Here is a 19,583-nt window from a genome sequence, read left to right as displayed (position 1 = left end):
GGTGTTTGCTTCTTACTTCTATTTACATGGTTTATTCCACACGTTTCTTTTGCTGTCGTCATAATGGTTTCTTTAAATTGTTTCCAAGTTTCCTGTAAGTTGTCAGTACTATGTGCATTAGATAATTTGGCTAGTTTTTCTTCTATTTTACTTTTGAACATGGTCGCGACTTTTTGGTCATTAAGTTTATAGTTTTGGATATTCTCGTTGACTTTATTATTTTTGGTTCTGTGTTTAGTGGTTTTAGGTGTTTTTTCGATGTAATCTTATCTTTGCCACTACCAGATAGTGGTCACTATAGATTTCCGGGCCTCTTTTAACTCTGACATCCCTCTTTCCTAAATTCTCTATTTATTAGAACGTAATCTAGAATTGATTTAATTATTAGATAATGACCTAAATGGTCTATTATTATTTGTCATAAAAAAATATCTTTATGAACTCTGGATGAGAAAACAATTGACCCTTGTGCTTTCCGTATTTGTACGACTTCGCCTTCTTGTGTCTTTGTATGAAACATTTTCACGTAGAGATTTCCTTTATTTTTAATTAAAATGATGTGACTTACTCAATCTCTAAGCCGCACGTAAAAAATACTTTTCTGGTATATTTTTTATTGGCGGGTAGGACAAAAACAGTATAAAGGATCATATAAATTTTTTATATAAGATCGCCGCTAAATTTTCCCTGAAATTTACGGATGGCTGTTTTTTATTGCAGTGTTGAAATAATTGGTTTTTCACTTGCATTACAATAAATCGACTAAATTTACTGCCATATTATCCTTAAGATATATCTTTGCAGATCTTATAATTATACAATATAATTTACTTCATTATACTGAAGTAATTTTGAACTAAATGCAAAAAATAGAAGTCGAGTAGCTGAGATGCAAAACTCGCTCGTTACCAAAAATTAAAAATTCGAGATAAGTAGTTGTAGATTTTGGCACGTATGGCTGCACTTTACAATGCTCTTATGCCAAAGTATAGCAAAACGTGTTCGTTTCTCTTGATTTTACCATATAAAATAAAAGTTGGGATCAAAACTAGCCCTTACCTTGTTTTAACAAATCTAACCTAACATTTCATAAGTGCATTTTCTTTGTTGCAAACAATAAAAAGTTTATTTTTTTTTTAATAAAAGTAATAATTTTGTTTTAATTATTGTTTTTAACAGTGCTAATAGTACTGGATGCTAAACCAAAAAAAAAAAAAACAACAAAACCTAATTTTAAACCAAAAAAAAACAAAACATAAGAGGAAGAGGAATATTGAGAAACGAAATAGGTGGGTTTATTTGGGGTTATGGTAAATAAATAATTAAATAATAAATAAAGGTTAAAGAGGCTTTGCATGGCTCTCATAACTACAATGAAGTGATAAGGGTAGTCAACAAAAATAGACGATAACTAAAAACTACTATGTGGAGAGCAATACATTTTGATTTGGACGCATATTGGTAACAAATAAGTGTCGAAAACTTCAATTGATTCGCAAGCGAAACAAACAAGGTCGACAGTATGTAAAACGAAAATAAACTCTTTGGCTTACGGCAAAGGAACTTTTTATGTATCAGTGAAACTGACATATAAAAAGACATGTTTTTTTACTGTAATCGCACCACTGCAATGTCACATAAACAGGACAAAAAACATCTGACTGAAAAATAAAACAGGAGAAACGAACGAGGATAAAGTGATACGAGATATGATTGTTCCTCTAAAACCTTATATAAAATACAAAATGTTTTACTGTTTATTGTCATAGAGTTAATACAACAAAAAGTATATTTAAAAATGTTTTTAATATTAACAGATGTAATTTTAAGAAAATATATTGTAAGGTGGTTCCATGTACTTCTCTAATATCTGCTTTACTTGAGGATATTGTCTTGGCTGTTCAAGCATTTCAAATGTTGTGTTGATGTTCATATATCGAAGACTTATGGGCTCTGAAGGTAACCAGATGAAATTATTTAACAAAGGATCTTGTACAGGTGTGGGATTGCTGAAAAAACATACATTTAATCAAAGGCAATTCTAAAATAATAACTACATAAGACAGTGCCAAAAATTAGAGCAAGATTGTCTAAATAAATTACAAAACTACTCTAAGAGTTCTAGAAGAATAAATTAATAAATCAGTAGATAACGAGAATATAAATCCTGAAAATATTCTGAAAATTTTACATATTGCAAAAGTGAAAACTACAAATAATAATTCGCTTATACCTCGTTTAAACATTATTGATTTGCACTGGTTTAATTACACAGCTTATTTCCCTCTCATGTTTTATTGTATTTGCAGTGAATATTCTTGGTAAAGTTCCGATGACAGAGAGAGAAAACAAGTACTTAATGGTCGTAATGGATTATTTTTCAAAATGGCCTGAAATTGCACCCCCTCCTAATCATTCATAACATATGTCGTATCAAAAACATGTCCTTTAAACTTAAATTCTGACCAAATGCAAAATTTTAAATGAGAATTATGGCAAGAATTAATGAAAATCTTGGGTATAAAAAAAACTTGCACTCCTACCCTCCAACCACAATAAGATGGAATGATCAAAAGACATAATAGAATTGTTTGTCAATACCTTTTTTCTATCAGTACTGTTTTTCGCTGATCATCAAAAAGATTGAGATACTATAACTTCTCTATTTTTGTTAGCCTAAAGAATTTCCGAATACGAAGCAACCGATTATGCTCCATCGATGACGATCACCCGAAGAAAAATTAGGCTTCCTTAAGATCTTATTTTTGGAAGATTGCCTCAATGTGAAAACGTTCATTATGTAAGTACATCAAAAATTTTAAAGGAACGTTGGAAAAAGTCTACGAATTTGCTCGTAAACGTTTGAAGTCAAGGCCAGTCTCGACGTGCATGCTACCTGGCCAATTTTTAAAAGAGATAACCCAGTATAGTTATTCAGTCCTACAAATTCTCTCATTGATTGACTCCCAGTTTGTCAAGTTATGTTTTTAATAATATTAATACCCCTGCTTGTGCTTCCCTGCCTTTCTCTACTACACTATAAATAATCTACATAAAACCTTCTATGTGTTTGGTGCCTTTGTTTGGTGTCTATTTTTTTCTTTGTTGTGGTAGGAGTTGTGATATCTAATTTTATTTTAATTTTCTATTATTGCTTGCATTAAGATACCCCAAGAAAATAGCTTCAGAATGATTTATTTTTTTACTTCTGCTATGGCTTTCCTCTAATTTGGTTCTCCACCCTTGGTTATTTCATGTGTTGATATTTAATGTTCTTTTTTTTTGTAATATTTTCTATTGGGGTTTTCTCCGTTAGCCAAGAGAATATCTTTGGTAAATCTTTTATTTGGCAAAAGGAAAATGATACAGGTAACCAGAACACAAAATGCTTTAAAAGCGCGGTTAATATTTTTATCTAATACAAATATTTAACGAAATTAGTCCACATGACGACGTATTGATGTAACATTAAACGATCTTCTTCGGGGAATTTACTTAGGTCACTGTTATTACCATCATCCCACATATAGTGGAGATCTTCAGAATGAACAACCTTCTCACAACCTGTAAAAGGAAAATAGATACATAAACTTTAGCATAGGATAATGTACAGTGATTTAGTTAATACATCCTGTGTTTTACCTGGTGGCAATTTCGGTACCATGTCCATAGCTTGTCCTAAATATCCTTTGTAGGAAAACTGATAGAAGTAGTAAGGCACTACTTTAGATGCTAATTCAACTTGTTTACATGTTGATGTGGTGAACATGATATCACTACTATACTACAAATAAAATGTGTAATTTATTACTACAGCAATTCATAATACACTTTTAAATATAATAGTAAATTTATTATACATTCAACTATGACTTACCCTTACGAAATAGCCCATATTTCCTGCAAAGCTTGTATTGTGTGTATATACGTCTTTTAACAATTCTCCAGCAACTGGTCTGTTTTCTGGAGAAGTATTGAGCCCATTTACGACCAGATTACTAGGATTTAGATCTAATTCTTCCAAAGTTTGTTCGCTGGTTTCGAAAGCTAAAAAAATTTGTAATTATGGCATGCTGTATGTTTGAACATGAGAGAAAAAAAAATGTCACAAAAAGACATTAAGGATCAACGGAAATACGGTAAGGAAATATGAAACATTATGTTCTTCCTGAAAATGTTCTGTTAATTGTTCACCATACCTATACTAAAAGATGTTAGTTTTGTATTCAATGTCTTATTTTTTTGGTCCGGCCCCGATATCTAGCAGATCATACAGCTTTATATCGGTTCTGACAAATTTGTTAATTACTGGTAGTTAAAATTAAAAATATAATTTAATTTTTATACTGTTTGGAATTTAAAGTTAAATGTGACAGTGTACTTGAAAATAGAAACCCTTCCTTTACACTTACTTTTCATGAAATATGTGATTTTCTGGTAAATTCCCTTCACTCAAAACATCCTGAACGCATTGTTAAAAATTATTCAAATGAAAGCCAAGAAATAAAAGAAATTTTAAACTATATATATGCTCAAATACAAAATAAAATTTTAAAAAACAATATCACCAGATTGAAGAAGAAACTGCTTCTCAACAGTCCTTCTTCTACTGACGAAAATGACTAAGAATCAAGTTCTCAACAACAAATAGTTAACATATAAAGAGTTAATGGCCAGCACATTCATATTACTCAAAGAATGTCTAAGTCAAGTAGGAACCAAACTCATCTTACCAAATAATAGAAAAGACCAAGTTATCATCAACCGACTCCGAATAGGACACACTTTCCTTACCCACAAGCATATCTTTAACCAGGAGGCTGCTCCGATGTGTACCAAGTGCAACACTCAGTTGTCAGTGAAACATATAATTTTCGAGTGTCCAATGTACCAGAACGAAAGAATACGTGTGCCCTTAGTGATAATTTAAAAAGTATACTAACGTCAAATTTACAGTCTTTATTAAGTTATCTTAAAATGACTAAACTAGATACCCGATTGTAAAAAATATTTTTTTATGTAACAATATGTATCTTACTGTTTGTGTATGTCTCCCCGCTAATAACCCTTAGTGGTTGATGCGGGTATATTTGTTTAAATAAAAAAAAAAGTCTTATTTTTCTTAAAAATTACGTGAAACCTAAAATAATTTATACAATTTACTTGTGATAGATAATCTATGATTTTTGGTCTATATTATAGATTATTATAAAGAAATCATCATAGTTTTTCTATATTTTTTTATAATAATAGATGTTTAATTTTCCACCTTCGAAAAACCTTGTTATAGTTTTCGCTGTATTAACTCCTATCATTCTCCACCTCAATTTAAAAATCATTACCCTACTCCAACCCTTAGTAATAATTTCTACTCCCACTTTAACCCCACCCCTATAGACATGCAGACAGTTTTAAAATAACAAACAAAAAACTCTCTGTTCACTGTTGATCCTTGTGGCAACAAAACGCTTTTCACCTCTTTGCTCTCGACGTTCAGATGCAAATGTTCTCTGTCTCTTCGATCTTAGTGTTAGTACCGCAATTACTAGTAGTACAGTGATTATTGGTCAGTGTAGTAGTGTCTGGGGGCTCGGGAGACTGAGACCTCGAAAGCCCTGAAGAAGACATCAGAGAGGATGTCGAAAGCTCTGCGCAATGAAAATATACATAACGAACTGATTATTGCTGGAGCAGACATTCCGTTCAATAATTCGTTTACAAGTCGTTACATATTCCAATTTATTGGAGTAGCTTACCACAAGATAGTTAAAATATTCCGATTCCGATCAGAAATAATTATTGAGGACCCTACAAACAGCAGAATCAAGTTTTGAATTACAGATTTCATCGACCATATTATTATATTATAACTATACTGGCTATAAAGTTGATGTTAAAAGATTTTATTTTAGAACTAAGATTGCAGAAAAAATTTGTATATTATTACGAACAAAAATTGGCATCATTGAGGCCATGAGATGTTGATGATTATTGAATTATAGATCGCAATCAGTTCTTCTTTTTCTTCTTCTTCGTACGACTAGGATTACTCCTGTTTGTCTGCCTCTTATTCTGTTTCAGTCATTGTTGACTGTACATTATCTTTCCACCTTTTTGGCGGCCTTCCAACGGGTCTTCTGCTATACGGCTTGTTGTTTTTACAGATATTCAGTTCTAACAACCTAAAGTTTTAAAGCAAAACCTGCCTAACCATCTTTTTCCTATAAATTACAGCATTTATCGCTCTGGCAAGTTGATTGCGCATCATAGAAAATGACAACAATTTGAAAACACGAATAGGCTAGCCCAAAAAGTTGTGGATTACACCAAAATTGTTCAGTACATAAATACGTAAAAGAATGCAAAACTAGGCTAATCATCCTCTTGTGGGATGGACCCTTTCAGATTTCTAATGGTAGTAGATAGACTTTTACAAAAAAAATCACAAACTGGAGTTGAACCCCAGGATAAAAGAGGTAATTCAGGTGACGATAAAATTACTGAAGTAAAAAAATTCATTAGTAAATTTCCCACGTACGAATCACATTATACGAGGCATAAAAGTGAACATAGAAGTTATTTTGCACCAAATTTGACTTTAGAAATCCTTTATACCTTGTACAAAAGAGAACGTGTTTACTCACTAAATATAAAAAAGAGGATAACTATGAACATACTTCAGTTAGATCATCTTTATCCCGGTGGACATTAGATAACCGAAGCAAAAAAAAGATCATTTGGAATTTCTTTCATTTATACCTCCAATAATACATCATGGATTTTACACAAGGACCAAAACAATAATAACCCTTATACATCCAAAAGAACATTTCACGAGGAAAATAAGTAATCTGGTGCAGAAGGGGTCAAATCCACAAAAACAGCTAAATTTTGTATTCTTTTGTTCAATATATTGCAAGATCTTAGAGTTTTTTTACTAGTTAATGATTTAAAAACATTTGAAAACCTTTTGACAACATATTTTTTATAAAATTTCAAAAAAAGCATTCTTTTTTTGTTCATGCAAATCCATAATATTTGGGGTTAGACCACTTTTGCTCCAGTAGTCTCAATTATCCTTTATAAACACTGTTTGTTACCAGTACGTAATGAACTACGATTATTATATGCGCAATATAATATGAGGCACTGCACTCGAAGAGTTTCATTTCTAATACGCTTAGTTCATATCAGGATTGCAGAAAGAGGCAGTAGGTCTCGCAGTTCTTGAATCACTGCCCGTCTTTCAGTTTGCTCTAAATTCTGTTTGGGCGAATCTCATCTCTCAATTTATAAGAAATGCGTAAGTCATTGAAACATTTTTTCGAATTTTCTCTTTAGTATTGAATAAATAGTACAATAGGTGCTATTTTCGTTTCGCAGAATTTACTGCCATTAATTATGATTTTACTTGAAAGTAAATAAAATATTAATCAGAAAATAAATAAAAAGAAAATTAATTTTGTCATATTAGTCATGTGAACAAGATATGATATATGTTAATATATTTTTTAATTTTTAGTACTTCTTTTTGATATTCACTTAGCAAAGTTAATATTATAATGAATCTCAAAAATATATTTATTTTACCACTGTTGAACTATAGTACTTTTTCAATTAATTATTTTTAATTATTACTTGTATAATCTTATTCCTTACATTTGATTAGTTACTAAAAAACCTAATCTTATTAAATTAAAGCCACTTAGAGTAAACAAAAGGATTAAAAAAAATATCTTCCACTTCAATAACTGGAAAGTGATAATAATAATGAAACAAATATAAAAATTTTAATTACCTATGAAGCCCCATTCTTCTGAATTAAATCCAATTAAAACAGGAACCTTTTTGTAGTTTCCGTCCAAAAACGCTTGAAAACCTGGGTAGGAAAATGGACCTGAATCTTCAATAGCAATTCCGCCAGGTATACCGGACTAAAATGTTTCAAGATATGCTGTTATATGTAATTTTAAAAAATATGAATAATATTTTACGTCCTGTACTTAAACTATCATTTCTTTCACCGTTATATTAGTCGATTATCTTCGATTTTACGTTGAATTAATAATTAATCTTCGTTTATATATAATAAACTGGTACCATAAATGTTATAAACTTACATAAATTATATCTTTGGCATCAGCGTTTTGAAGTACTTGCAGAAGTTGCTTAGTATCGTTGGAATCAAACGACGGATCTACCCTTCTACCCAATTCCAAGGCAGTTTCTGTTGTGGTGCCTAAATCCTGCGTTCTACCTCCTGAAATTGGTGACGCACTTTGCATAATAACCCCATGAAAAAGCTCTAAAAAAGAGGGTTATAATCACTACAAAAACCAAAATTCGAATATAAAGGAACTGTTTATATAAATTGATTAAAAAATGCTCAAAATTCCAACGTCAGTATTGCATTAGGTGAGAAAACACAAATAATATCCTTTTTTTTTGCTTTCTTCAATGGTCAATCCATTTTTTGCCCGTCTCTATATCAAACTTTACTTCGGGGGAGCATGGAACATGTGATATCATAAGGGCAAAATAAAATGTCAATGGCGCTTTCCGTAAACGTCCTTTGGACGGCCAATTCTTTGACCACTGGATCCAAATAATGTAACGAGATCAACCAACGGATCTGATTAAACAAACTACGTCGACGAGTGGTTTGTTTGAAGGTTAAAATGTACTTATCTTAAAAGCGGAATACCTTGAAAAAGAGTAAATAGTTTTTCCTTTATTTATGTCCTTTTTTTAATAAGATACAACTCAAGTATTAGATTTATTATTATTTATATTTTTTACACCTATTAATCATAAATACTTACGTTTTTCTCCCTCCCATGGCCCCATTAGATGATATCCGACAGACCTGGATCCAGCACTTTCACCAACTAGCACCATATGTTCTGGATTTCCACCAAATAGATGAATATTTCTGTTGACCCATTCTATAGCAAATCGCTGGTCTTTTAAACCGAGATTAAGTGGAACCACGCCATCCTGGGTACCAACAAATCCTAAAAATTTTATCACGATACTATACAAAAAGGAAGGCCAACTTCAATGTAAAAATTATCTAGTAATTACATTACTGAAAATAACCTATAACGTTATCATATCTTTATTAGAAGAAGACCATTGCAGATCCGCAACAGATATTCATGGTATTATCCGATCAAATGGGTAACAAATATCGGACCGTCCTATTAGAAGGAAATTTTGTAAAAAAAGCATAGAAAAAAAGACGTTGCTAAAAAAAACAACGGCAAAAACTCATTGATTGACAAAAGAACAGTGAAGTAAGGAAATTTGAATTGATAAAACCAGAGTTCTTGATTTTTAGGAGGGATGAAGTGAAGTTTGTTTAGCGCCAACCAGAAGAATATCTTTTGCCCCAGAGTACTACGGTCACTATGAGGCACCTTGTAAGTGTCTTGGTATGAGCTTGTATGACCACTAGCAGAGTTGGGCGTTTGGCATTGATAGAGGGTAATATTAATGCAAAAAAAAAGATAAGAAAGAAATGTTGCAAACCAACCTGCTGCCGAGACGACGACTGTCAGAGATTTATTTGAAAAGGATTCTTAAAAATTCATCTTCCAGCAAAATATTGCAGAAGACTGCCATTGAAAGGTTAAAAAACGTTGCCGTTACTGCCCTGACTTAGCCTGCAAATAGTCCCAATCTAAATCTAATAGAAAATCTATGGTCAAGGCTGAAAGTGTTAGTACCACGTCAAAATCCAAGTAACATAGATAAAAGTGATAGAAGCCATTATTCAAAATACTTTTAGATTTATTACACCAGAAGATTTGGCTCATCTCGTGAACTCCGCAGAATCGAGTCCGTTATCCCATCAAACAATAATTTTCTTCATAAAAACCATCGTGCAATTTTCTTACGATACCTACTAATAACTAACGGCTGTTGTTTGATTTGTTTTTAAATGTTTAGAGAGTTTTTCTTCTTCAAATAGACGTTAATTTTAAGAAGGACAAAAAATTGTTAAAGAAACAGCAGAGAAAAAACACTTAAAAAAATTAATGGTAAAATACCATGGTACAGAGCTAAAAGTACAGATATACGACGTAGATGCAAGGTGGAGAACATCAAGGACTTGGTAAAAAATAGAAGAGTAACAAGAAATGATCATATAAGCCGAATTACAAAAAATAGAGTAGTAAAGATGGCAAGAGACGGTTTCCCAATAGAAAGACGATCAGTAGGAAGACCACGAAAATTATGGAACGACAACTTACTGGAGGCACACTAAAAAACAGACACAGTCATGACTACATACAAAAAAAGAAAAAGAAGCATATCAGTAGAGTAGTAAATACTTTATGGCAAAGATGGTATAATTTTGAAGTCTACACGACATAGAAAAATTCTGATATTACTTTTATAAATATTTGACGTTTAAATTGAAACGACCCCATTAAACAGATTAAAAGGGATGGCATACCAAAGACAATAATGAGAACAACATCAGAAAATTTCGAAGTGAGGACTTAATCTCAGATATCAAATAAGTTGCAAAATTTAAAATGGCTAGAACAGGATGACAAAAAAAAGTGGTTGACGCTTATGTAGGGTATCTCTGTGACAGCAATTAATGTTATTGCGTTACTAGATAAAAACGTATGAAAAAATTTAATTACCAAATGGTCCCAATCTGTAGTTAAAAGTAACCACAACGACACCATGATCCATAATGTACTTCGGACCATAGTACTCATAGGTACTGGATTCGTTCTGGAATGCTCCGCCATGTATCCAGAGTAACACGGGTAGAAGATCAGCAGATCCAGGTTTTTGGGGGGTGTATACGTTCACATATAGACAGTCTTCGCTAATTTTTAGGTTACTATACTTAACGACAGTTTGATAGCAAACCTTTGTATTCTTTGTTGTGTCCAACATTCCAGGCCAAGCGTTTGGAATTTTGGGATTCTAAAAACAATAAATTAGTATGCTTCATATTAAATAAATTATGAATTTATACAATATTAAAAAAAAAGCAGAAGAAACAAAGAATTATATGTATAAACTACCTTATGAACGCAAATATTTTTATTTAGCTGAAACGTCAAGACCATTAAATGTTAAAATAAGTGAAAATGAATCTTATATATTAAAAATAGAGAATTTAATAGATAGTGAACATAGAGTTCAATGGAAAGATTCCGGTATAGTCCTGAAATAAATAGATGGTAAAAAGGAAAAAATCAAAGAAGCGGCTCTAATTATGATAAATGATACCAATGAAAACGTATTAATCAGCGCATGGATAACTTGACTGCGATCCTCCATCCGCGTAACAGAGCACCAGCAAAATATCAATAGTGGGTATCTATTGCAAGCATCGATTCTTACTAGCTCCGATACGGGTCGATACTTGTTGATTTTGCGTCAGTGAAGTCATAACTTTGTAGGCATGCGCATTGTATTGGCACTTTTTTCCACAATATATTTCGTAAAAAGGGTTTATCTGAAGAAGAATTATTAGAATTTGCTTTTAACAGTGATTCAGACGAAAACTTTGATGCTGAATCAGAGAAGAGCTACGGGTAGGAAAATATTTGCGAATCGACGTGCAGTAATAGTGAGAAAAACCATGACAGTTCAGAAAGTGACACGGAACTCGTTGTTCCTGATATTTCACAACCCAAAAGACGAAAGAATCGGATCCTTTCGAGTGGCAAGAAAAAAATATTGATCCAACAATACATAATTTTTCAAACGATGCCTCTGGATGTTGTATTAACGCATTGTCGGACGCTCCATCTGTCCTACAAGTGTTTGAAGCCTTTTTTACACAAAAGATAATGGAAAAAGTCGTTGAACAAACCAATATATTCGGTGATTATATTCCAATTCTGGAATGCCTGGCCCTTCTCGCATGAAAAACTGGCAAAACACAGATATTGATGAGATGTATGTTTTTATTGCCAACATTTCAACAGTGTATGCCTCGAGATAGATATTTTCAGCTATTGAGAAATATCCACTTTTCGGATAACAATAACTGTAACTTCAATGACCGTCTTGTGAAAATTAGAAGTGACTATTTTAGAAAGATTTTCAAGAAAAACTTCTATCCATTTGAAAATTTGAAAATATTTCCATAGATGAAAACTTTATGTTATTCAAAGGACGTATCTCGTTTCGCCAATATCTTCCGAAAAAAAGGCATTAAGTTAGACTTAATGGAATTAAGTTTTTTGTTGCCGTTGATTGTGAAACCGGTTATATATTAGATTTCATAATATATACCGGAGCGGATACAGATATAACTCAGTATTCTGAGAATCTTGGTATATCTGGAAACGTCGTTATGACACTGGCCGAGCCATATTGGAATAATGGTCACAAAATTTACATGGACAACTAGTACAGCAGTCTATTACTGGCTGAAGCTTTATTCGAAAAAAAGATTAATTGTTGCGGAACTGTAAAGCAGAATCGAAAACATATGCCAAAATTTAAAAATAATCTGGAAAAAGGTTCTATATAATACTTTTCTACTGACAAATCTTTGGCACTCAAATGGAAAGATAAAAGAGACGTTGTAATATTGACAACTATGCATGAAGCTAATATATCTAAAACCAAAAATAGCAGAAACCAAGAAGTTAAAAAACCTGAATGTATTATCGCGTACAATATGAATATGGGTGGAGTCGACAGAACAGATATGCTTCTAAGTTCTACTGAAACCGTAAGGAAAAACGTGAAATAGTACAAAAAGGTCTTTTTTCATATACTTGACCTAGTTGTACTAAATTCACATGCTATATTTAGAAAGTCAAAACTGGGAAAAACATTCCTCGATTGGATTTCCAAAAGGATTTTAGAAGGATTTGGTGAAACAAATTTTACAAAAATATAAACAAAGCACTCTCATCAGAATAACATATGCTGCATTTGTTTCGATTCAGAGCAACAGCATTATATTATTCTGTTGAGAGTTAAAGATGTTGAAATACATAAAAGCGGCTTGCCGTTACTCTGCATCGAAATAAAAATCTAACACCGTCATTATGTTTTAGTTCTTTCCTTTGTTTGGAGTACCAGAAAATGAATTCACTACGAATTTTGAACATGATGAACATGTGGAATGCATATTTTAGATTCCCTTGCCGAGTAATTCATCAATCAGTCTGGTTTGCAAATTTTAAAAAAGCACAGTGATAAAGATTTGAATTCAGTTTCGCCAAGTAGGAAATCTTAGTATTCCTAGTATTATTTTCTTACTTAGAACCTTGTTTCTCATCCGATTTTTATTTATTTCGTATGTTTTCTTGCAACTAAAATTCTTTTGTCTGCTCTTCCTTTTCCAGTTTTTGATATGGCCAGGTTGATACTGCTTTTAATTTATCATCATTATTCTGGCTCTACAACCGTGCGTGGTTCCTATTCTCCTCAAGAATTTCTCTCCAGTCGTCCCTATCCATCGCTTTTCTCCGACAAGCACGTATTCCCATATTTCTCATATCTTTATCGATGTTATCAAAGAACCTTGTTCTGTGTCTTCCTTTTCTTCTCTGACCAATGTGTTTATCAAGGAGCGTTTTTCTAGCTGGGTCATTTTGTTCCATCCGTATTACATGCCCTTGGAGGTCCTATCTTATTATGTTTTACGATGTCAAGTTCCTGATATATTCTATAAAGTTCGAAGTTGTATCGTCTTCTCCACACTCCATTGTCATTCATTGCTCCATAGATTCGCCTTAGTACTTTTCTCTCAAAACATTTTAACATGTTTTTATCACTTTTTGTTAAAGTTCAGGTCGCTGAACCATATGCTAGGACTGGGCGTATAATGGTTTTATAAAGTTTTATTTTTGTATTTCTCGATATAATTGTGGATTTAAGGAGAAGATTGAGCTCAAACTAGCATCTGTTGGCCGTGCAAATTCTGCAGTTTATTTCTACGGTAGTATTACTTTCAGTGTTAAGAAGCGCTCCCAGACATACAAATTTATTCACTACTTCGATGACGTCGTTTTCTATAACAAGTAGATATAGAATTTGTGGTTGCTTGCTTATTTTCATATACTTTGTTTTGTTGGTGTTTATTATTAAACTTATTTTTGTAGCTGATTCTTTTAATGCTACATACGCCTCTCTTACAGCGTTTTCCGATTCTTCTTCTTCTTCTTCTTTTGGCATCATAACCCTGGATGGGTCTTTGCCTGTCTGGCTATGTCCTTTCATTCAGATCTCTCTTGTGCCCTTCTTCTCCATTGTCTTATGTTCATTGTTTTCAGGTCGTCTTCCACGTCATCCAACCATCTCGTTTTGGGCCTTCCTTTTTTTCACTTTCCTATGGGCTTCCATTGTAACATTTTCTCTGTTGTTTTTGCATCGTTTTGTCTCTGCACATGTCCCAGCCATGACAGTCTTTGACTTTTCACAAATCTTACAATGTCATAACCTTCATTTAACTCATTAACCTCGTCGTTTCTCCTAATTCTCCATGTGCCATCTTCCTCTTGTAACGGGCCATATACTTTCCTCGGTATTTTTCTCTCGAAACAGCGTTTTCCGATTACACAACATTATTGGTATCACTTTTTCCAGATCCAGATTAAACAGTATACAGGAGAGAGTGTCCCTGGCGAAGCCCGTTATTTGTTTTAGGTCCAGAGAGTTCCCCCTGAATTCGTACTCTACATTCAACTTTTTCAAGAGTTAGTTTTGTTAAATTTACCAACTGATTTGGTATTTCTAGCTCTTTCGTTGCTTTGAACATTTCTCTTCCATTCACAGAGTCGTAGGCTGCTTTGTAGTCTATAAATATGTGATGAGTATCAATGCCATATTCCAGTGTTTTTTTTTTAAATTTGTTTCAGAGGTGCAATCTGATAAGTTGTTGATTTTTCACCTCTGAAACCAGCCTGGTATTTTCCTACTATCCGTTCCGTATATGGTGCTATACGGTGACATAGTACTGTGGAAAATATTTTAAATGCACCATTTAGAAGCGTAATTTCTCTGTTTATCCTGTAATAGGTATTTCACGTAATTATTCTCAGTACTCTCATCTTTGTATGGTGGCTCTGTCAATATTGCTCTTATACTGACTTTTTTAACTCTTGAATTTATCTTAGTGAATCTAATTTTTCTAATTATTTAATAACTATTTTATCTAATTATTTAATTGCTTTAATAATTGTCATGTCACTTGCTATAATGACCAGGTTATCTCCATCTACTCTCAATTAATTAATAATGTTTTCATTTACTTTTTTTAATTTTAATGTTTTTTCTATCCTAATTAAATTGATTTGTAATGTTTTTTTCACAAAGATTACTTTTACCTTTTTAAAAATCTATCAATTCTACGAGCACTCTTTGGCTGTGTTTCTTTATGTATGATTTTAGTTTTGTGTTTAATATGCTCACTATTAATGTATTTATATATATTTTCTTATTTATGTATGTATCAATATATGTTTTTTGCATCTTTATCAATTGACCAAGAGGCGTCAAGAGGCCAAGACGATGTCTAAATTTAATATGGGATTGCCATAAAGAAACAGTAATTAAAATAGCTTCAGAACAATATTAAGAAACAGGTCGATCCAATATGATACAGAAAAGCAAATATTGGACAATCGTGGGCAGTAATGAAGAACGACTATGAGGGTAAAGGAGGCTGCATCAGAATTGGTAGAATACGATGAGAATGATGATGATTATATGTTTTTTACTCACTTGAAATCTATTTTCTCCAATTGGAGGAGCAGCATATGGTATTTCTTGAAAAGCATAATAATTGTTTCCATTTTCACTTTTGAGAATATGCCCTCTAATCATCCCACTTTCAGTTTGAACTACGGTGCCATCATCAGCGGAAGCTTGTACTGTGAGAAAGACACAAAAAAGACTTTTTACAACAGCAAACTTCATTTTTTTCTTAATTAGAATTGAACTATTTTTCTTTTTACTTACAATAAAGTATTAAGGTATTCTAGTTTGAAATCATGTGTTTATATAAGGTATTGGGTAAAAAAAATTGTATGATAGTTTTAGTGACAATGGAAAATCACTTAAAATAGTTATAATCATTTAATTAATCCGAGTAATCATTAAATGATTTGGTATAACCAAGAAATTATATTAGATAAGCCATTTTTTCAAGTGTTTGGTTATATTTCATTAATAATTTGATAATAAAACCATTAATAATTCTATTTTTATTTGAAATTTTTTGATATTTACAGTACCACCTACTGTTTCACTTTTTTAATATAACTTGTTATTCTAAATCATTTTATTTAGTTTATACAGTGGAAATTAGTTACAGCGTCATTGAAGGGTCCAGTAAAAAAATGACGCTATGACAGTTATTTTCTTCTGCAAAACATTTCCGAAAAATAAAATTTTTCTGTAGTGTCCTTAATAATCTGAGTTGCTTCTTTGGTAGTTGTGGATGCCTCCCTGAACTGGTAAAACCTAAATATGGTCTTAGCAGTTCTCATTGCTTCTTGGGTTGTAGCACAATCAACGCCTTCTTCGTCTTCTTCTTCATTATCTTCATCAAAATTTATTTTCACATTTTGCACTTTTTTTTACAATTTCTTTATCACTTGAAGCTTGAAATGTTTCTACCCGATTGTCTACTGGAATATAGTAGTGAAGATCAGTTTAAAACTCTCCCTGGATTACATTAAATTTTTGTATCCACTCTGACAAAGACATTTAGTAATCTTAGTTAACATTCTGAATATTGGGAGAAACTACAGTTAATTTTGCTTGACAAAAGTACTTACAAATTGTCACTGATGTAATCGCACTCCATGCATTGTCCAAAAATTGAACTGAATCAAGGATAGTAATGTTTACGGGTTACTCATTGTCCATAAAATTATCTTTTTCAAAAGCTGTTTACGATAATGACACTCTAAACTTCTAATGACTCCTTGATCCATAGGCTGCAAGACACTCGTGCAATTAGCTGGTACCAAAACTAGATTGATATTGGTCAAATCAAGCTTGGGATGGGCTACACAGTTGTTACCCAAAAGAAGAATTTTTCTTTTTTTTTTTTTGAAGACTTGTTCCACTTTATCAGTTTTTCTTCAAAAATAGCAGAAGTCATTCACGTTTTTTGTTGGCTGTGTAGTTTAAAGGCAGTGTTTTTTCATTGTTGAAACATCTAGGACGTAATTTTTTCCCAATAACCAAAAGCTTTCTTTTCTCTGTACCTGTCATGTTTGCACAAACAAAAGCTTTCCACCGACACATTTTTGATTTTTAAAATTTAAAGTTTTGTCTGGCGTTAATTTGTAAAAGACACCAGTTTCATTGCCATTAAGGATATCTTTAATGGCGATGATGGCAATGAGACAAATATTTGGCACTATAAGACCATCACAAACAGCTGGGCTTCTAGTCTTGTCCAATATTGCCGTACTAGAAACTCCTCTAGAGGCCTCGCAGCACTAAAAGCATAATATGAAAGTTGTCAAAACAACCTAATGGTACCAATACAATCCCACAATAAAGACCTAACAAGTAACTGACAACCAAGGTAAAAATCAAGTAGACCACTGGTAAGAACGTCAGGTCAAATAAAGAATTTCACAGTTCAGCAGCATTAAAACGGATTGAAAGTGGAACTACCAAGAAGTGAGAAATTCCAACCTAGTTGAAAATTCTGCTACAATATTAAAGAGATTTAATCTTCCTCTCAAACAAAGTTCTAACTTGCGAAATATGCAACGAACCGTTTATTTAATTGTAGCCAAGAGATAATTCTTAGTGTGATTAATGCAAAGCTACTGAATTTGCCATCCAATATTCAGTCTTAGAATATCGACACACCTATTTCGGGGGTTCTTTAAAAGATATTCACGCCTTTATCCCGGAACACAATAGTGATTCCAAGAAACTGCGTTTTAACAAGAAACTTCAGCAGTTCTTCAACTGAAATAAAGAAGGTCAAGGTGATTCCTTCATTACATTCACTACATTCTAAAGTTCCATTTTAGTGTGGCAATTCGGGAAATTACATCAGTAATTCCTGTTCTTCATCTTAAGTCTTCATTTCTAACTCGGTCGCGAAGCGATATACTCAGCATTGACCTTTGTATTTTCCTCTGAGTTATTTGCAGCGTTTTAGAAGTTGTAGCTGTCAATGTCAAAGTTTCGGCATCATAGGTCTTCACAGGCAACAAACATTGATCAAATGTTTTACGTTTTAAAGAAATTGGTATATCGCTTTTAAAGATGTCTTTGAGTTTTCCATAGGCTTCCCATGGTAAGTTTATTCTTCTTCATACTTTCTAATGTTTGGTTGTCTCTTGTGATCTTTATTTCGTGTCTAATATTGATCTTTCCGCTAGGTACTAGGTTTGTCATGAATTTTGTTTTAAAAATGTTTATTTTAAGACATACACTGGCACACACTAAATGAAGTTCATGTGGCATTGTACATATCTCCTTGAGGTTGTCCAAGAACAAAACTATATCGTCTTTTAAATATTTTATTGTCTTTTAGCATACAATTAAAATAAAGACAACTAAATTTAAAAATATTTTATTATTGTAAACCGTCAATTTCATGCAAATACATTGTAAGGTGGTTCCATATATTTCTCCAATATCTGCTTTACTTGAGGATATTGTCTTGGCTGTTCAAGCATTTCAAATGTTGTGTTAATGTTCATATATCGAAGAGTTTTGGGCTCCGAAGGTAACCAGATGAAATTATTTAACAAAGGAACTTCTATTGGTGTGGGATTTCTAAAAAAAAATAAATAAAAAATATATAATAATACGAATGAACTATCAATATTTTTATTTATTACTTACAAATATTTAACGAAATTAGTCCACATGACGACGTATTGATGTAACATTAAACGATCTTCTTCAGGGAATTTACTTAGGTCACTGTTGCTACCATCATCCCACATATAGTGAAGATCTTCAGCATGAACAACCTTCTCACAACCTGTTTAAAAATAGATATATAAACTTTGGTAGATGATCATGTACAGGGATTTATTTGTATAGATCCTATTTTACCTGGTGGCAACTTAGGTAGCATATCCATAGCTCCTCCTAAATTTCCTTTGTAAGAAAACTGGTAGAAGTAGTACGGCACTGATGTAGATGCTAATTCAACTTGTTTGCATGTTGCTGTGGTGAACATGTGGTCGCTAGTATACTATAAATAAAATGTGTAATTTATTACCACAGTAATTGATATTAATCTGTAAATTTACTTTTAAATAGCTTTATCAGGTTACCTTAACGGAAAAATTATAACGTTTTCCTTAAGTTTCATACGCTTTCTGCGTTTATTTGGTATTTATTCATATTTGTCCCTCTCTTCCATCTGATCTCCGGGAAGAGCAGTTACAAGTATAACATAAAGATTAAAATGCAAAGAAGACATCAGAATAGGCACATGGAACGTGAAAACCATGTCACAGTCCTTTATATTAATATATACATGGTCTGTCAAATTAAAATCAATGATCCGGTTAACACGCATTCAAAATGCTGCTATGACTTTCATAGATATGTCGTGTGATAAACGTGGAAGCGGTAAGAAGCGCTAAAACCGA

General features: G+C 32.4%; 3 protein-coding genes across 3 annotated transcripts in view; 1 reads left to right on the top strand and 2 right to left on the bottom strand.

The window, feature by feature from the left end:
* Nucleotides 1-19,583, top strand: part of LOC140433150 (uncharacterized) — a 1,089,409-nt gene that overhangs the window by 772,929 nt on the left and 296,897 nt on the right. The gene's annotated exons all lie outside the window — the stretch shown is intronic.
* Nucleotides 1,739-16,014, bottom strand: LOC140434128 (juvenile hormone esterase-like). The gene is made up of 9 exons (XM_072522169.1): nt 15,721-16,014; nt 10,659-10,950; nt 8,823-9,014; nt 8,121-8,305; nt 7,799-7,934; nt 3,878-4,047; nt 3,643-3,784; nt 3,423-3,564; nt 1,739-2,009 (listed from the first exon to the last, which is right to left on the bottom strand). Exons 1-9 carry the CDS (start codon nt 15,913-15,915, stop codon nt 1,826-1,828), a joined length of 1,638 nt encoding a protein of 545 aa, XP_072378270.1. The 5' UTR covers nt 15,916-16,014; the 3' UTR covers nt 1,739-1,825.
* The window catches only part of LOC140433051 (uncharacterized), a 77,859-nt gene continuing 76,756 nt past the window's right edge, over nt 18,481-19,583 (bottom strand). Inside the window, exons 18-20 of the mRNA XM_072521117.1 lie at nt 19,039-19,180; nt 18,823-18,964; nt 18,481-18,753 (exon numbers count right to left, since the gene is read on the bottom strand). Coding sequence (XP_072377218.1) covers nt 18,570-18,753; nt 18,823-18,964; nt 19,039-19,180 — 468 coding nt within the window. The 3' untranslated portion in view covers nt 18,481-18,569. The remainder of the gene's footprint in view (nt 18,754-18,822; nt 18,965-19,038; nt 19,181-19,583) is intronic.

This window comes from Diabrotica undecimpunctata, chromosome 2 (assembly GCF_040954645.1).
Source record: "Diabrotica undecimpunctata isolate CICGRU chromosome 2, icDiaUnde3, whole genome shotgun sequence".
NCBI classification, from domain to species: Eukaryota; Metazoa; Arthropoda; class Insecta; order Coleoptera; family Chrysomelidae; genus Diabrotica; species Diabrotica undecimpunctata.
Note: the sequence above shows the minus strand (reverse complement) of the source record. Positions and strands in the feature narration are given on the sequence as shown.

What these genes read in the sequence shown, in the direction of transcription:
- LOC140434128 (XM_072522169.1), bottom strand. Translation starts at nt 15,915, where the DNA reads ATGAAGTTTGCTGTTGTAAAAAGTCTTTTTTGTGTCTTTCTCACAGTA. An exon ending in CTACAGATTGGGACCATTTG is followed by an intron (nt 9,015 to 10,658) that starts GTAATTAAATTT and finishes TAAAATTTTTAG; the next exon opens with GATTTGTTGGTACCCAGGAT. An exon ending in ACTAATTTCGTTAAATATTT is followed by an intron (nt 2,010 to 3,422) that starts GTATTAGATAAA and finishes ATGTTTTTTCAG; the next exon opens with CAATCCCACACCTGTACAAG.